Source organism: Pleurodeles waltl, chromosome 9 (genome assembly GCF_031143425.1).
Source record: "Pleurodeles waltl isolate 20211129_DDA chromosome 9, aPleWal1.hap1.20221129, whole genome shotgun sequence".
NCBI lineage: Eukaryota > Metazoa > Chordata > Amphibia > Caudata > Salamandridae > Pleurodeles > Pleurodeles waltl.
Window position 1 is genome coordinate 343,004,714 of NC_090448.1, and position 20,531 is coordinate 343,025,244.

Consider the following 20,531-nt stretch of genomic DNA (forward strand, 5'->3'; position numbering starts at 1 on the left):
CAGTTAAACGATAATTAAACTGCTAAATCAATGAGTTTTGCAGTTTCAAGGAGGACTACACAGGGGAACAGGACTATTTCACAGGCCCACAGGGAAAGGAAGGTTCCAAACTGGATCTTCACATCAAGACTGTCAGGGAACCAGCCAGTCAGCTTCTACTCAACAAAGTTGGCAATACCAACCACAAAGGGGATCTACTCCCACACACAAGTGACAGCAAATTTTACACACTTCTCACAGAAAGGCACAGAATAAGAACAAGAATTCCTACACACAACACCTGTAGGAGGGGAAGAATAAAACATTTCGTTCAGGAGTGGAGGAAAATAACATCAGACAAATGGACATTAAACTTAATCCAATTCTGGTATTGCATAGAATTTCTAAAATTCCCTCCAAAAAAATGGCCAAGGAAAAAGATGCACTCCAAAGAAGACAGGGCGTCTCCTCAAGGTGGTGGAAGAAATGTTGAGGAAAAATGCAATAGAGAGGGTTCCAAAAGAAAGAGGTCAACAAAGGAAACTACTCAACGTATTTCTTAATTCCCAAAATAGGCTGCTCTCTATGACCACTTTTAGGCCTCATGTTCAGAAACAAATCCATAAAAACAAAAAATTCAAAATGACAACATTGCAAGACCTAATACCTCAGTTACAAGTAGGAGGTTACATGGCAACAAAAGACTTAAAGGAATCCTACTTCCACATCCCAATGAGTGTGCAACAAAAAAGATTCCTACAGTTTGTGGTAAACAAGACTCGCTACCAGTCCTTTGTGAACACTCTTGGGGCCGATTTGATCCTGAATGCCAGTACAAGGTGTCTAGCAGCAGCACACCTCAGGAGGCATATATGTTTACCTTACCCATACCACGACGATTGTCTACTAGGAGTAAACGCTTACAGAAAATGCAGAGATGACATATAGATGGTAATAGAAACCTTACCCGCACTAGGGTTCTCAATAAACCTAGGGAAATCATCCTCATAACCAGAACAGGAAAAAAAAAAAAATCTTGGAGCAAGAATAAACTCAATTCAGGGGAAGGTGTTTCCCAACAAAAAGAGAACACAATCATTGATTGCGGAGACTCAACTTTACCAGAAGCAGCAAGCTCTGACAGTGGAGAGGTTTCTGGGGAAAAAGGCATTATGCATTCCCCTAATCCCATATGTGAGACTTCACATGATACCAGTTCAGGAATGTTTACAAAACCAAGTGTCACAAGTAACAGGGAGTTGGGAACATCTTGTGGTTGTCACTCATAAAATACAGGAGGAAATAGCATGGTGGGACAGGTCAAATATAACGCTAGGCATAAAATTTCAGCAACAAACTCCATCATTAACGATCACAACAGCTGCCTCACATACGTGGTGGGGTGCACACATGAACTCGCTCAAAGTCGGAGGAGTTTGGAAGGAAGTGGATGCAATACAACACATCAGCATCCTAGAACTAAAAACAGTAGTCCTAGCATTAAAAGCCTTTCAGGAGCAGTTATTAGCAAAAACAGTATTAATGAAGTATTAATTCAATCAGACAACACTACAACAATGTTTTACATCAACAAACAAGGGGGAACACAATCCCTTCAGTTATCAAAGATAGGCCACGAACTTGACCCATGCAAAGGAAAATAACATTAACTTTGATCCACCTTCCGGCCAAGGACAATACAGAGGTGGACAAGCTCAGCAGACAGGCATCTTGATCACACAAATGGAAACTAAATCAGAAAGTACTCAAAAAGGATCTTTCAGAAGTGGGAAACTCCAACAATAGATCTTTTTGCACCACCAGAGAATGCAAAATGCCAAAGCTTTGCATCTATCACAAGTCCCTGGGGAATGCTGTGTCAATAATCTGATCAGGGACATTTGCTAACGTGTCGTCTCCCTGCTGCAAACGTTTTTTGAAAATTGGTTCACCTTTTACAGGTGTAAGTTGTAATAATTCTCGAAAAAACAATAACATGCTTCCCTCCAAACAAGATGTCATATAAAATAACTTACCTGGATGGTAAAGCCATGCATTGTAAGGAACTAATAAATGACTAGTGTGTTACTTACCTGCTTTGGCCAGTCTGCATGGTAAAGGTTACATACCAACCCAGAGCATTAAGAGGAGCAGTGTTTCACCTGAGGACAGCGGCAGGTCAAGATTATGGCACTGTGGAGCAGGCCTTGGTATATTTAAAAAATCCTCTCTGCAGTAGAAGGGGGGAGGGAATAGGAGTGCAGATTCTCCATCACAGCTCCAACACTCACAGGAAGCAAAAAAAAAATGAGGGAGCCTAAGAATGAGAGCGGGGCAACTCCGTACAAAGAGAAGATGGATGTAGTATTCAATTTCAGTTTGTGATGGGAGAACCTTCCTTCCACTCATCACGGGCACTGCTAGGGACCATAATGTCATACAAGACAAATTGGATTCACAGAATCAAACTGTAGATACTAGAGTGGCTCTGTAGTTCAGAATCAGTTTTGTGATAATTAATGGGAATCTCCTAAGAAAAGATCGGCGTAAACTACCTGACACCGTGGAAGACACAAAAGTGGTGCTAGCTGGAATGAGCACTGAAACCGGCAACTTACGAAAGCAGGTATTAGATCTGACAGGTGTCATGCACCTCCTTAAGGGCAGAGGCTGCTGAAGGAAAACGGCAACCATTATTGTGAAAAGGCTGCCCCTGAGATTGAGGGCCATGATATGTCAAGGTACCTGGACCCTTGCTATTCAGAGTGTCACCCTGCAGGGCCTCTGCAAATACTATGTAGAGGAAAGGACACACAGCCTTTGGTGAGAACTACACTACCAGGATCCCCTCATAAGCCAGTGGTGGACAAAACTTTGAACTACAGGGATAGAGATGTGATCCTGGCAGCCCCAGACAGACTAGCCAGTTTTGAGAATGGCAAGTTCACAATATTCTCTGATGGAATGGAAAAAACCAGCAGCTACAAGCAACCTTGCAGGCAGTCAAACGCTTGAGGGTGCTTCAACTTCATTACATGCTCCTATTCCCAGGTGGTCTCAAAGTGCTGGTAGACAAGAAATCTTATTTTTTCACAGGTCTGAAAAAAAAAGGAGCTAGGCTGATGACTATGCTGCTGGATGTGATGGCTTGCAACGGATGAAGCTACAAAGTGACTTTGTGGATAAAGAAGGAATCTGAAAAGAATCACAAAACATTTCCATGCACAAGTGTTGAAAGAAAGAGGTTTGGTGATCTGGATCGTGCCATACAGTCAAACTGGGCAGCTTGACTCCACTGAGTATGGTTCCAGTGGTTCTGTTGGGATCTAACATGGCCCACATAATGGCAGAAGAAGAGATCCTACCAGAACTGACTCACTGAGCAGTCAAGGACCTATTTTAATGGGAAGATAAATCTAGGCCAGAGTCGTGAATTCTCTCTTCAAAACAGACAGTGGGTCTGGGGCACACAATGGTACAAAGAGAGATCACATCACAGCTTATCCTGTATTCAAAATATGGAGGCAGGCGTTTTTGCTAAACAGTGGAGATTTTCGCCCATCCCAGACAGTGACCCCAAGGTTTGAGACTGTATTGCTCGTGATTATTGTTTTGGGGTTAGATGCTTTTTCTTGCTACTGTTTTTAGGTCTTCAAGGGTCTGAGGGAGACAGGCTGAGCCCTAAGGGTACAAGACTGGTGCACAGACCTCCTACAGAGGGAAAGGGATGACTCCCTGACCAGTTATGGGGCCTCCTTGCTCCACAGATATAGCTTCCTAATTAGGAATGTCACAAGAATGAATAGTGTATTTAAAAAAAGGAAGATATAGCCATATCTTGGGGGAGGGGGGTCACACACAGTTCTATTGCAGAAGACTTTCTTGATAGGGTATTTAGGACAGACTGAAACATTATTAGTATAAGCAGTTATATTATACTGGGTACTCTGTATGCTAGGGGAATTGGTATTGGGTTACAATGAGAGTAATTCACTTCTAAAAAAGAAATGTATGTCTTAGTAGTGAGTGAGATAGCTAGGAGAACTTTTAACAAAGTTTGCATATACACACACAAATACTAACTATTCACAGTTCTTGGACCAAGTCTGTGCCCCCCCCTACCAAATTATATACTTCTCCAGATAATTCTAAGGGGAAACTTTAACCAGACTTCTTAAAATTATAAAAACATTTACCAGACCTGAAGGTCTAGTGACTTAATCTACTCAACCTAACTGTAAAGCTCTTGACCCATAAACTGGTTCAAAATTATGTAATCCTAGGTGAATATATTTATTCACTGGGCCGCCATTTTCTTCATGATCATATATGATAGCAGCTTTAAATATGTTAGTGCAGCATGTCTATTGTATAATAAACTCGCATTTAATAGAATAAATGTTTGCTCCATATATAATAAAAATCTAGCCGCATATAGGATACACATGACCCCTGACGTGCTTCTTAATCAGGGCCATTGGAGTAATGCAATTGTGCAGATGTGGGGACTTTTGCCAAGTTATAGAATTGCCGTATTTGCCACATAATCCATCATCTGCCGCATAATCTGCAAATTTTCGCAAAAACTTTTTCTAGTTCAAAAGTTACTAAATATGCGACGACATGTGTTGAAGCGCAGTGAAAGGCCCTTTGGAAAGCTGGACTGTTCACCTTTCTGTTGCTTATTGCTATATTTGAGTGTAAATTTGTACTAATGAGGTGCACCCAATGCCCAGAGAGAGTTACAAGTTTAAACATGACAAAATAATGAAGTAATATTATTGAAAAATGTGCCACGTTATGCTGCTCAATTTGCCTTTTCTTGCCACATAATTTACTCAACCCTGCCGCATAATTGGACTTCCCCTGCTGCATAATTCCTGTGGCCCTGCTCTTAGTTCATTAACAGCATTGTCATTGGGGCGGGGCAAGAATGTTTCTCTAATCATGGTTCAAAACTAGCACTTCTAATCAATATGTAAGTAAAGCATGGTAGCATACTGTAATTTCCAATCCGCACCTTTTACATTGAGGTAGCTACAAACTTTCCAAATAACAGTAATGTTTGGAAATAGAGTTTCTGCAAATATTTGTCCTTTGGACAACACCAAGTAAAGCGTTCTGATGTGTTTTGCTCTTATTTAAATCTTTGCATCATACTTCAGAATTACAAAACAAAGTTCATTTGTAATTCCTAATATATTTTGCAACATTTGTACTATTCATTTAGAAGCTATTAAAATGTGTTAGAATACAAAACTGATATCCTACAGCCCTTTCACAATGATTGTCAGACTGCTCACTTTACAAAATCATCTAAATGTAGTAAGAGGAAAAAGTAAACGCCATTCTTCAGGTAAGATAAGCAGCACTTGGTGGAAAGACAAACTGGCATTTGACCTCTGTCCTTGAACAGACAGCAAATGTGTCAAGATTAAACAAGGTTTAAAGGCATCTTCATTGCCCATTCATTTTCTGAATTAACAGAACACCTGTTCCTTTCTAGCTTGTGTTCACTTGCAGAACGGACCAGTAAAAATAGCTCAACTTGATAAAATCTCACTCGCCATGGCGAGTAGATTTTTCGAGGCCTGCTTTAATGAAACATCAACATCTATATGACCCTGCTGGCCGATATCTTCCACGCACACAAGATAAATACACAGCTCGTACTGTCCCTCTCGGACAAATCCCCCAGCACAAGTAACAACTTCACCACCTGCGTGACAGAAGTGGCCACCGGGATGAAGTCCAGCCGTCTCAAGCTGAACAGCATCCAGACAGAAGTGATGAACTTCGGTAAAGATGCCTCACTGTGAAACTCCATGTGGTCGCCTCCAGCTTTTAGACCAATTACCCACCCCTAGACCAGTTCCCCATCCCCAACACACAAACGAGAAACCTCTGGATTATAACTGACAACAACTGTACATGTCTGCCCTGGTCTGTCCTTTACCACAACCAGTTGCCTCACCCTGAGGAAGATAAGAGAGATCCACAAGTGGCTGTGGAACAGCATGAGTAAAATAGTCACCCAATCTCTCAGCACAAGCAAGTTCGACTATGGTAACTCCCATGGAGGAATCGACTAGCAACTCACAAGGAGGCTACAGACCATCCAGAATGAAGATGCCAGACTCGTCATCTTCCCATGCTGATCCCGCATCACCACACCACAACACACCACACTTGCAAGAGCACCACTAGCTAACAAAACACAAGCGTGCACAATTCAAGTTTCACATACAAAGCACTAAAAAGTGTATGCCCAGCCTACCTCTAGGTCTATATATATTTCCACTAAAAACCCCCAGGTACTTTTGCTCAGCCTGATTCTTACTAACACACTTCATCTGGAGAAACCCTTTGACACAGTCTGCTTGCATAACATATTCCCGATGCTGCACGTTAAGGGAATTGGGGAAGAGATGACGAAGTAGCTGTGGCTAATGTACGACATTCCAACTGCCTGAGTGAAAACAAGTAGTATAATATTAGAAAGATAATGAATAAGTAGAGGCACACAATAGCAGTGTCCACTATCCCTTTTGAGCTATTAATTGATCATGGAACTCCTGTTTGGAGTGATGCGAGGCCTGGGGCTCAAGTTAATCGTAATTAATGGTCCCAGTTAAGTAGTACCATTGTATGCTGAAGATTTGCTATTGTATATATGAAATATTAATAATGACCCTACTACCCTTATGATTGATGAGTTAAACCATCTCGGCTAAAGGTAAAGTAGACGAAACCCTGTATATTCCTATAAATAGGGATTGCAGAGTAGATGAGTCCATACTAGCTTTATGTCAGATGACTTGGGAGTAACACACACTTATGACTAAATGCCTCTTATTCAACAACTGAAGTCGTAGATGGTGATATGTGCCTTTATACCAACAGCCCAGGCAGTGTCTGCTAAATAATGTTACGTGGTAATGAAGTACCAAATAAATAGGAAGCTCACTTAAACTATTCTAAGTGTGCGTTACCCAAAAAATCTCATCGCTATTAAAAAATAAAACTATGGAAATTCCACCACATATGCCATCACTCACCACTAATCTCGAACTGTGCATCGCTTACCAATTATAGTAATAGTTTTTTAAATGTCTTGTTGAAGGAATATTCTTGAATTCAGCTACAACCACAGTCGAACCTGAAGTGCACAGTTACTGAGTTAGTGAATGGTAAGATCCCACATCTGAGTTATCTATTGATAGAAAGCACTATATACACTATAAATAGTGTTGGTAAACATTCAACAGTCATTTATGTTTCTGAAAAGAAAGTTGAAATAGCTTCAAGACAACCGTCTCTCAGATGGCACAATTACCAAATGTTCCACTGAAATACAGCCCAATTGGCTCATTACAGATTTAAGAGGATGTTAGGTTCCAAAATTCAACAAGGTTACAATCCAATTGGCGAATTCCTAATTTGAGAAGAGATCAGGTTCCAGTATTCAACAAAGTTGCAGCCAACACGTGTTTCGCCCCATGTAGCAAGTACGCAAGGGCTTTCTCAAGGCAGTTTCAATACAAATGGAAAATCTTCTGACATCAATTGTCACAATTGTAGATATAGATCGGTGAAAGCGGAAACGAACAAGCTAACAGTGTAACCCCGGCGTGTCCTGCGGTAAATCGCTAAGGACCTGAAGTGCACAGTTACAATTCTAAGACACTAACTATTCTGAATACTACAGATCACCATTAAAACAAGCTTTGCTATACCTTCAATTCCCTACACCAACAATTGGAACTTCTACACGACTGATGTGTGGCAAGCATCTTCTGAATTAGAGCCCTATAGCACCATATGACTGTATACTTCCAGTAAAGTTGAAATGCGTAGGGCTACCTATCTAGCCTGCTGCACTGTGTGCTATATCCCCTCCATTTCGATGCACCATCCAAACTCCGAAATTAGTAAGACCTAGTTTGAGTAATCTTTTTTTCTTTTAAGAGATGTATAAACGTTCTAGACTTGAATAGCAAGGACTTCACATTATAGAAATAGCGAGATGCATCGTTACCACTTTGATCTTAATGATATATCCCTCTGTTCAGGCTAAAATGTTGTCGGCTGTGCCCCTAGAATATCTATATCTCAGTGTGTCCAGATGTTGGGTGGATTGAGGGCGCTGTTAACCTCTAATCATGAGGCAGAGACGAGGTTCCAACCAGCATTTCAAAATACAGCCAATAAGAAGACTGACTCAAAAAGTAAGTTCAAGCGTTGACTTAAAGAAAGCCATGAAAGTTTATTACAGAATTCAGAAGTACAATACAGAAATAGTAAAGTATAAGTGCAACATTAGTCTCATTTAAATAAATAATGCCATGAAGGATTCTCAGTAACTGGAGCGCATGGGCATAGCTTGGTCAGTAAGACTGGGGGGTTGTGAGCTTCAGATTTTCCAAAAATCATGCTGGCGTATCATGTTAATCATTATATGGGAAATAGTGCATGGGGGGTGCTTAAGGGCCAGTGGGAAGGGAAAGGAGTATGGATTGTGAGTGGTACTTAAACACAGCATTATGTAAAATAACCATGTTTTAAGACCTTCAATACAGAGGTGTGTGTGTGTTTTTGTAACTAAAAATCCCAGGTGAAATGAAACCCGACTGAAAGCTTCTGTATCCAACTATTTATTAAATACTACATTTATTAGGAGGGTGTAATCCCCTCCCTCGGCCCCTACACCCTTGGCGGAGCAATACAGAAAAACAGGCAAAATCAGAAATAGACAAAGTTTCAAGTGTTCAGTATGTCAGTAAGAAAACGGACAGCATCCTTGGTAGCTCAGGAAAGGTCTGTGACTCCCATCGACCTCCCTCCCCCACCTCACCCTCCCAAATACAAGGATTTATTTAGCTATTTTTTTTCCATAAGGAAGCATAGAAACTACAATGTCAACATGGTGTGAGTGAAGAATTACATTTTCCTCAAATAATATTACAGAATTATGAATGATCATATAACCCTTATCAACCCACTACAAAATATTGATTTGACCCTTCTGATCTAATGTTATCTGGAGGTGTCTGAACAAACTAGTTACATAAACAGTGAAACATTATGAATGAATGCAATACTGCATGCAAGCGGAAAGTCTTTCTAAAATGTCACTTAAGCTTCCTTTAGCTGGCACTCTTCGAGAACGTCATTCATAAATAAACAGTTAACAGCTTGCTGCACGTAGTTCCAGGCAGAAATATAAATCGAGAATAAACATAATGATGTGTAATCCATTTTGAACAAGGTGGCATTGAGGTCTAATTGAGGCCTCTTTAGCTCAAGTCATAAATACAACCTTTAACACATCATAGCCATTTCTTTAAGTGTGATATCTCTATATATTGGTATACATTTCCTAATTCAAGTGAAGAATGATCTGTACAGTGTTAACATTGTACATTTTCTTAATGTGCAAATGCTCCAACAATGGGCATGACCTCTAGTAAAGGATTTAGTGATGAAGAAAGTTTAACTGATGTTGGAATCGATGTTGTCAAATATGCTGTAATGGCTTCTATGCTAAAAACAAGTAATTCCTTGACAGTGCTACCAGAGATTATTAAACATCCTCATTAAATCCCGCTCAGACCAACCAAATAAGACTGGTTTAAGTTGGAACAAGCTGTGCACTCTAATGTATTAGTTTGTGCAAGACTTTTCAGTACAGAAAGCTGTTGCTACTTAGTACAGATTTTGTCCTTTAAAGAATCACCTGTTCATGATTTAAATAACTTGTACTTTTATTAGAGAAGAAAATTTGCAATGCTTTTAAACCTTTTGAAAGCTCAATAATTATATAAAAGTTCTTTCAATCCATTGTGCCCATGTAATAGTTTTCCTCCCAAATCATGTCTTAGAATTATTTTAAGACCTCTTTAGTGTCTTTGATGATTGAGGCCAACTTCTCCACATTGGTGCTAAAAATAAATCTATATTTAAATATTCTGATAGGCTTTCTGCTAAGCAACAAATCCCTAGCATTATTGGATGATGAGAACAATTTTGTCCTCCTTTGTGTTCTTTGACTAGAAAATAAATGACATCATCTTTTGGTGTTTGTCTAAATATCGGACTTCATGTTGATCTACAATGCTCACATTTCACCATTTTGTAGTATTGTTTATTTCTAGAACAATATTGTAGGTAGTGTTTTGTTGTAGTATTTCAATTTAGGGTTGTATTTTTTGTGTTAGGGCTATTTGTATTATGTAGAATCTATTTGTTATCTTCCAGTTCCACCTGTGGCATTCAGTATCTTCCTCAGCTGGACAGCATTCCGTGCTGGACAGTTGATGGTGCTGGAGGTTTTATTGGAGGCTGGAGTTCCTGTTATTTTACCTGTGAAATTTTACTGAATAAAAAGCTTTTATCTTATCCTGCGTGAACCTGGACTCATCACCAACGTTGATACCACACATTTGTGCGGTGTTTTTTGATCTTGTAACTTTTTATATAATCTGGTGTCTCACATAATTATAATTAAGCCTCATAATCCTGTTTTGCAAAGCCCATCACAACTACTTTCCCACTTGCCTTCTTTTTCAACGAAATCAAAAGGTCATTCTTTAGATCATTTAGTGAATTTCAGTCCACTTTTAGACAAACCCATTCTCTCTCTCTCTTCCTTTTCATCTAGTTTTGTGTGTATCTTCCAATTCGAACTTATGAATCAATTGTACATCTCTAAGGTCACTGATAGGAAAAATTGAAATCTATCGAGCCAGTTTTATAGTTAGTGTGTGACGTGGTTTCAAAAAGTTTTTTCAGCTGTAATTTCCTAATGAATCCATGTAGATCTGCCCTTCTATGTAGCAGAGTATAATGAATGGTCCATTTTTAAGTACTTTATTTCTGCTAGTGATACAGTTCCGCTGCATAAATTGAGTTCAGAGCTGTCATTTTTGCTGCTTCACTTTTATTTGTGATCTCATCTCTTTGTTTAGATATCTTTCTTCTCTGTTTTGGTCTTTCCATCCTTATGCCCTCTTTTCTTTTTTTCCCCCTTTGTCCTTTCTTGTACATTTGGTTGTAGCTCTCCATGCTAATCTTTTCTTTCATCTCTTCTGGGGAAAAAAAAAGAGAGAAACATTTTTTGTACTATTTGCTATAATCATCAGAACCGATCACACCCTTGAATCATTGCTGGAACTGCCTGATTCTTAAATGGTTGTTTTTCCTACTCTCTTGAATGGGCCTCTGTTTGGCTTTCTCTTTTCACGTTAATGTAATCATCATTTTTGTCTATATCCCACCACTGCCTCCAAAAAGCTAGTAGCCTTTGCCATCTCTTAGCAGTTTAATTTTCCTTTTTCTTCTCAGTTTCATCCTGATATTTAATTTATACTTCATCCAATATCTCTATAATATTTGAGCAGCGTAGAGACTGTGCTTGGTCCAGGCGCCGGAGAAAAAACAAAGTGAGGCCTGGCCCGTGCTGTCCAGTTACTTGGCAGCAAAGTAATGGTGATACTTAATCCAAAGAATGGTAAGCAATGTGCAGACTACATGCCCTTTTTGTAAACAAAAAGGTCTTGACAGTGAGTGTGCATGCGTTAGCGCATGGCTTATGCTGACTCGACCCTAAAAATAACACTTCCTTTCCAAGGCCAGGTGTATTGGCTTTGTTAATGTTAGTTGTTGACTAGTCATCTTTTATTTAAAAAAAAAAAAAAAAAAAAGTTTGCTGTTACTTGTTGATTTTAATGCTTGAACTATTGGTATCGATGGCATAATGCTGCCCATCCTTAGTTTTGCTGGCCATGCATAAGATGTAACACTTGACATATGTTGGACATCTGGGTCTACTTCAGATTTCTGGTATAATCTGGGCCTGGCATATTGGTTGTACCTGTTGGGATCATTGGTGGCGTGATGGTGCCAACTCCTGGTCCTGCCATAATGTAGTAAAACCTTCTCTCTTGTGGGCAACCACGGCATGATTGTTCACGACACTCGTTTAATGCTCTAACTAGCTTATTTATTTCTTATCAAAATGTTTTGTATTTGTTTTGGGGGCGTAAGGGGTGGAGTATATTTTTGCAAAATAAAATCCATGTAAATGAATGTATTCTCATAAAGTGCAAGTTTGTGTTTAAGGACAAATGATTGTATTTCCAAATATATATTTCAATCAGATATTTCACAGATGTCCTCTGTGGCTAATTGAAACCCTAATCGGCAAGATTAGTGTATCCCACCTGCTGCCTTAAACTTTAAGGCTTGTTGTCTTGAGATATAGCACTCCTGTATGAAACTGTAACATCTGTCTAGCTTTTCTGTGTTGCCTGAGATGACATGATTTGTGATTTTTGTTTTTGTTTTCACTGTACCCATTCTAAGGAGATTTACTATCATATCAACTGATTGAAAATGCATTTGAAAGGGGCAGCATAGAAAATTGGAAGGAAATGTATGCAGAAATGAATATAGTGCGGATTAATTAATGATTTCCTTTTCAGAACCTATGGATTTTTAGCAAATTTAAGTGGAAATTGTGCTGTGTAATGCACTATTTAGACCACTTTTTGAAAACGCGAAGACCAGTATTACGCCTGTCCTTTTCCAAAGATCGCCAGCCACCACTTGATGTAGCATGCTAGCTTTTGCTCCGTTCACTTGAGTGAAACATGAATCAACAACTTTACCATATTTGTGAGCTATCAACCTTATGTTCATATTTGTGAGAGATGTTTGCCTTTTACCTGTTGTGTGAAACAGCGGCACACAAACAGAACTCTTAGCTACAACAAATTAAGTGTTGCTTACTGCCCCCACCCCCAAGCTTGTATTGCGTCTCAGGCAACAGAACAAATTGCAAGAGTAGTAGTGAGGGGTTGGTTGGTGTTCATGCAGTGTTGGCGGGGGGAGTGGCGCCAGTGGTAGTGGGGACGGCTGCCTAAGAAAAGCTATGTTTAATCCCTAGCAAAAATATGGACGATTTACTTATACCAGTTCTAATCTATGGCCTGCAGTCCTTTTGTGCTATACATGGTCATATACTGGGGTTCACCAAGCAACCACCAATCTCCTCCGACCCCCCCAAACAGACCAGAGCAAACTTCACTTCCCAATTTCCCCTCCCACCTTTGCACCAGTAAGAATAAGACTCTTGCAGTTTTAATTGCTTGGAAATGAATAACAGTAGGCACATAGGTTCAATAAATATGTTGAGAAGATAGTCCAGAATGAAAGGAAACAAGCTCCAACCCTGAAATGTAATATTGATAAAACATTTATATGTCTTGTCTCAGGAAGTACATTGGCTACTAAACAAATGAGCAAAACACGGTACCAACAAACAAAATGAATAAAGGCACTTGGGGAAATGTTCACGACAAAGGCAAGATATTTTGGATCCATTCTCAATATCTATACTTTGGAAAAAATGCATCCAAAGTACAGCGTCAATTAGCCATATTTAACAAACATTACTCCAGCCGTCCGAATATGGTAATTAAAGGGGCTGCACTATCGCATCCCCATTATTTTTAAACACAAAAACACGTCTATTGTTTGGTCTCCATTCTGAACCCCCATGCATAATTGTACTTACTAAAACACTTGCCTATTAATATCCCACTTGAGAAACACATTATTTTTTAATTTGTTCTTACACAGTCAACCATGTCCAAGGACCAGTGCATACGAATCTTCACCAAACTCGTTTATTTCTTTGTTGGTCATACAACGCTGGTTATATCAAGTGACCGTGTGTATCGAAGATATGCAGTTTAAACAGTATTCCTACTGACCCATGATTTCTGATAGTTCTTGTCTCTCCAATGCTAAGCATAATGTTAATCTACTTTTGGGTTATTTAAAAACACTTTTTAAATTATATACGGTTAAATCTCCGATGTCTTCCACACAGTAGATTGAGTGATGGAGGAAAGGGCAGTTTTCTTAAGTTGTAATTCTTTACTATTTTCTTTGGAACTCAGCAACACTTACATTCTCTTACGTGGTTTCTAGAACAACCAAGAAAGGAACAGATATTATCCCTCTCCAGACCATTCATAGATTCAAATGCTTGAAACGTACCCATTGTCAGGGTTGCATTCCTCAGTCACGGTTAATGCAGCTGTGCTCATGTGGTCTCAAATACCATTAAAATAGTCACTGATAATATGTGGTCTAACTAGCTCCTTTTATGGCACGACCTCTTACCAATCAAGTGGATAGGCACAGAAATCGGACTCTCTGTAGAGGTTAAGTTGCACCAGTTTTTCTGGCAGTCAAGATGACCAGATGGAAATTCTCTGACCTCGGCCGATGTGGTTTATTATTTTTTTTTATTTTTTTTTTTTTTTTCTGATTTGATTTTCTGCTTCAGAGTGGTGTTCCAGCTCACTTCGTGAGACATTTAACTCCTCTATCTGCAAAAGCTATGTGGCCTGCCCTTGAATTTAGGTGGCTAAACCCTTGGGATTTAGTCTAGGCTGACACCCTAACGAGGACTAGGGCCGTAGTCCAGCCCTGTACATCACTGTGGACAAAAATTCGAACGACTAGGAGGTGACCCCTAATAATTACCACTGGCTGAGATCACTTTTTTTTGTTTACTTCAGTGTGACTCCCTAAGTTTGAAATATATGCGCACACATGGGTCCCATGCTCACTTTTCCACTGGAACTAAGCTGCACCTTACTGAAGAGCGCTTTTTAGGATGAAACTGGTTTATCGGTTGCTTGTGTTGCAATTCAGAGAGTACCTGGCATGGCAGTTCGGGCTGGACTGTTCCTATTGGATCAGGGTCAAGGTTGATTTTTTTATATGGCTGAGTCTAACCTCAGGTGGCATTGTGGCCAAACAGTAGACTGGGAGGTGGCCTGAGTAAATACCCACTGAGATTAATTCAGGCATCCCTCCCATCATTTATTTGTTTACTTATGTTTATCACGTGAAGTAAAGAAGAGAAACCACGATGATCCTCATAACAAATGTCTTTTTTTTACTCTGACAAATCTGGCTATGTTGCATTTGAATGTTAGGTTTGTGAGACTTTTAGCAAAAAAATCATCACTGTCCGAGGCCAGGCCTCTGCATTTTATAGAAACTGGCTCCTGGAAGAGAGCTCACTCCAAGAGCACTACCTTGTAAGGTTAGGAAGCGCAAGCTTCAGCTGAATATGATCTCCTCTTCTGAGACCCTTATGACCACCACCACACTTCTCCACTATCTCCCATAAGAATCAGGGAAAAGTATGATGCGCCTCACTTGAGTGGAACTATATAGGCATTCTTTCCAGCATGGCAGCAAATGTCCTCAGTTTCCTGGGTTTTGGATATAATGTGGAATGGCCATACAGTAGAGTTGGTTTTCAGGCACCTCTCCAGTCCCCTTGATGAAGAAACGTCACCTGTACCTGAACATTTTTCAGGAGATTATATTGAAATTGCTTTGAAAAAAGGTTTGATATCTTTATAGTGGGAATATAGCCAAAGGGTAGAAAGGCACAGGAAAGGTCATGGCTGTCAGGGATTTTACTCAAGGTTTTTCCCGGTATAAAAGAAATAAGACGAATGGTGACCCATCCTGTATCGAAAGTCGTTAAGCCATTTCATTAAGAAGTGCACCTTCAGAATAGTCTCTCTCATGGATGTGTCGTAGTCCTGCAGCAAAGGCAATTTTCTAGCTTCTATTGATCTGGAACAAGTTAATTTTCACCAGTCAATTACACAGGTAACATCACAAGTTCCTCGGCTATCTGGGCAATAGCCAACTCTTCCACTTCAGAGGGCTACCTTTGGGCATCTGCTCAGCAACTAGTATATCCACAAAGTGCATAGCTCCAGTGGTAGCACATCTTCGCTGGAAAGGGGTGGGAGTCTATCCCTTCCTGCTCAACAGGATACTCAGATGTTCTACACCCAGACACGTGCATCAAGCAGTAAAACCCACACTATCTACTAGAACAACTGGCCCTCGCTTGAAATGTGAAAAAAAAGAAAGCTTGTTTCTCTGTCAAAGTAATGTGAATTTGCTGGTATGCTCAGACACTGTACGCTTATGGATTGCTGGAAAGACAGCAGCTTGAGTCTCTGCTCTGTACCAGCAGCAAGAAAGTCTGGTCACAGTGCACAAATGTAACGCTCTTCTGTGGATGATGTCTTCCTGTATTCCTCAGATATGTTAATGCCACCTATGTATGTGATCGCTCTGGAAACAAAGGCCAAATGCACTGTCAAACGGTGGATGAAGTCGGACAACATCTTTGTTGGTCAGAACCTGTACTTGTGACCCCTCTGTACACCTCTTTGCAGATGCATTCCTGTGATACTGTAACGCTTGCCTCCAGGAGTCAACAACACTCTGCCTGTGGTCCTGGTCTTAAGAGCATAAGACTAGCATTGGAAACATTCCTGCCATGCTCAGCAGCAAGTTTTCATCAGGGCAGATAACATGACCCTACAACATATAAGAGAACTGGCTGTTAGAAGGTCTCTGCTACTGCCACTGGAAGCAAAGTCTGGTTTGGGGTCCTTCAACATGATTTTAAATTGTCATAGGAACATGTATTGGAACATCACATCTTATCAGCAAATGCCCTTCGTATAAGCAACTCAGATTGTTACAACTGGGAAATAGATGTCTGCCAGCTTCACTTGGTATTCCAGTAATGGGGCCAACCTCCTCTCCTCTTGGTCTTAACTTCAGAGACTGCAAACCACAACTCTTGCCAAGCAGTTTGTAGTATCCTGGAACTCCGGGTGGGGCTGGAGGTGGGCAGGACTCTTTTGATTCCTTTGACCTAGACTTTGTAATGCCAGAACATCTTGAAAGTTGGAACAGCAGCATCCACAATAATGACAAAGGAGATTATTTAATGTTGGGCAGGTGACCCATCATCTCACCATATTTAGAGATCTCCACCTTCCTGGCACAGAGCTCTTTGCCGTCAGAGAAGCCACCTCCACAGCACTATGATCCTATGCTGGTACCCCCAAATCAAGCACATTCGCCTGTAAGGACACAACTAGGTCACCACTTACTAGTGAACTTTAGCAACGCTCCAAAACTCAAGACTCTTGGTTATTTAATCCTTATTGGGTTCCCCTCACTATTCCTGGCCACGTGTACTCTGCCTTGGCGCTGTAAGGAGCCCAAAGGTGAAACTGAAACTCTGCAAGGACAGTGAGGGCAGTTTTGAAAATGAGCTATCCTGCTGGTGGTTACAAATAGGTAGTTATTGTTAGGAACAAGTTTCCATATGAAAACTGTTTTTTACTTTGATAATAAGTTTGGTGATGTTTGACTAATCTTCACATTATTTTTAAAACTTGTACGCCAATCACTAGAGCTGTTGTCAGGAAAGTTTTTGGGTGATTCATTAAGTGGGATCCGAGAAGAATGGGGAGTCCCAAAACGTGTTTTCCCTATGCACACACCTACTCCCACATACATACAGCCATTCCCACAACCATTCACACACCCACACAACTACTCAAACACCCAGTCACACACATGCACCCACTCCTAGACCCTCTTACACACCCACCCAGACACACCCACCCAGACACACCCACCCAGACACACCCACCCAGACACACCCACCCAGACACACCCACCCAGACACACCCACCCAGACACACCCACCCAGACACACCCACCCAGACACACCCACCCAGACACACCCACCCAGACACACCCACCCAGACACACCCACCCAGACACACCCACCCAGACACACCCACTTAAAGACCAACACAGATACTCTCGCACTCACTCACACAGCCACAAACTCTGCATGCGGGGAGGTTGCCAAATCCCCTCTGAGCATGGCCAGAGGCCATGTGCACCGACATTTGGATTAATGGATGGTAATGAAACTTTACTTTCCGTTTAAAAAAATAATAATAATAATAATAATTGAAATAAACAAAGGTTACAGGGATGTTATAGTTGGGAAATAGATTTTTTTTTAAACCGTAGACATTCACTGAAAAACCAAAGGTTACAGGGACGTTATAGCTAAGTTCAAATTTTACATGCACAAAACCATAGAAATTCATCAGTTATAGTTCTAGTTGTCTCGAGTAACTATAACTAGTGTCCCATAGTAACTATAATTCGCGCTGTCATCATGCACTGCTAATTACCCCACATATTGCATGACTCATGACCTCTTTTATGACCTCATTGATAATATCACTGCAACATTTGCAGTGAATTTATTGATGAGAGAACTGCATGGCGACGGCACAAGCTATAGTTACCTTAGGACAAAAGTTGTGTTTCATTGACATCCTTGAGATAATTGTAACTGCCCTGTTTGCTTAGCAAAGTTTGTGAAGTATGTTCAACACCTTTCCTGATTTCCAGTCCTGGCCAAATCACTGTAGACAAGAAAGCACTGGAAATTCCAGCAAGTTTACAACACCATGTCGGTTGCCTTTTGTTGAATGGTAAGTCCCAGTCCTTTGAGTATGGCCACCAGATCTGCATTTCTTTGCATATTGTTTCAAGGGGAATGCCAGTGTCTATCCCCCTTTCTGCCCCCATGACATGCACTGCCTAGATTACTTTAAGAAGGCCAATCTACTACGCCTATACTAGAGAATATGGAGAGCAATGAAGGACAAAAATTCTCTTTTACTCTTAAAGAAATCCTTTCTAGACTGTACTAAAAATAGACTTATGCAGAGTAGCCCTTAGCATCATAATACATATAGAGCCCATTATCTACATTGTGAATATTAATTGGTTATAAACAGTACCATGTTTCATGCACAGCAGTTTATGCACCTGTGTACTTCAGTGTCACAAAGGATGAGTGTTTTTGTTTTGTTATAAAATATGTTCCTGTACGAGTTATGAAGCACATTGTGACTCTTTGAGCATCTTTTTGTAAATGCAGACAAGGTACATGGATTCTACCCCTATATATTTTTTGGTACCTACTAATCCATTTCATGAGGCTGTCTCATTTGATTTTGTACTGTACGATTGTGGAGGTTGTTTCTGGGCAAACCGTTAAAAGGACAACCCATAATACAAATTTTGATGTAGACTTTGCTACAGTGAAACCTCGATCCGACCATGGTGCATCATGCCAAGATGTAACATTAAAAAAAAATCTTATAGTGCAGTCCTACTTTGAGTGAGAGATATATTGTTTAGCAGGTGGTTTCACTAGCATAAAGATAAGAGTGTCTGATTTGGACATTGAGTAATCATCATTATAAAGACTCCTCAGAACCAGTTCAAAATAAATGATGTATATTTATTTCCCTACAGGTGCATCCATGGTGTCGCAGGCTTTCATGCCAAGCACAGGCTTACTGCACCGGGTGGTGACCTACCAAGAGGCCCGGTCCATGGCTACGCTGAACCAGATGCACCGTAAGGGCAGGCCAAAAGTTGCACCTCCAAAGCTTGGCCCGACATTTGGTTGCCCTCAGCTGAAAGGAGTTGTTCTGAAAACCATGATCCGCAAACCTAAGAAACCCAACTCTGCCAACCGCAAGTGCGCCAGAGTGCGGCTCAGCAATGGGAAAGAAGTGGTTGTTTTCATTCCTGGTGAGGGCCACAACCTGCAGGAACACAACATTGTGCTAGTTGAGGGAGGTCGGACACAGGACCTACCTGGGGTCAAGCTGAAAGTCGTGAGAGGGAAATATGACTGTGCTCATGTGCAAAAGAAGAAGTGAGAGACGCGCAATCCTGTGAACACGAATTAACACCTCCAAAATCTGTTTGAAGGGAGTAGGACCTTCTCCAGGCACTGTGTGAGCTCAACAACAAACTACTGTTTGGATGGGTTTGTAGGATTCTTAAGTGTTGCTAAGAGCAGAATAGAGTGCAGTGAATAACGCTTTCTCTTCATAACATCTGATTTATCGTTCTTTTACCACTTGAGGATGATTTGGGAAGTGAGCACATCATGTCGCCTGATGCTCATACACGACATACTTGAATTTCTTACAGGCACCTACTTTCTTTACAGTTAAGCCTCTTGACAAATAATGATCATTGCCACTTGCAGGTACTTGTTACTCCACAGTTTTCCGCCGCGGATCATGCGCAGAAAATGAACCTTTTAAAATAAAAGCATAAGCCGAGTACATTCCAATTGAATGTGTTTTTTTTACCCCTATTCTAACTCCGATCACCCTCTACCCTGTCTCTCCCAGCTTAACCTTTTATAATTTGTTTTTCTGTTACATCTGCTTCTTCCCTAACTCACGTGTCCCCATTTCTTCCCAAATTGTCTTTCCAGTATGTCAGGCATCCTCCATCACTTCTTTTTATCTTCTGTCAATTGCCTCCACTTTCCTGACCTGCCACTGACTCAAGAAATTGTGAGCAATAGGAAGCCCCCAAACCTGGATTGCTTTACACTCCCCAGCCAACACAATGCACTAGTGTTTTTTTTTTTCTGCTGAAATTATTTTTTGGATGCTGGCTAATAAAAGGAATACTCAAATTAAATCACAGTTAAAGCGCCACTGTTAACTCCAATAAATGTACACATACACATGTGTGTGTATGTGTGTGTATGTATACATATATATATATATATATATATA

At 40.5% G+C, this 20,531-nt stretch overlaps 1 protein-coding gene across 1 annotated transcript in view; it reads left to right on the top strand.

Annotated features, from left to right (window-relative positions):
- MRPS12 (mitochondrial ribosomal protein S12) overlaps positions 1-20,068 on the top strand; it is a 61,843-nt gene extending 41,775 nt beyond the window's left edge. The window contains exon 3 of the mRNA XM_069206909.1: positions 19,240-20,068. Within this exon, the coding sequence (XP_069063010.1) occupies positions 19,240-19,652 (413 nt within the window). The 3' untranslated portion in view covers positions 19,653-20,068. The remainder of the gene's footprint in view (positions 1-19,239) is intronic.
- Positions 20,069-20,531: the final 463 nt, after the last annotated feature.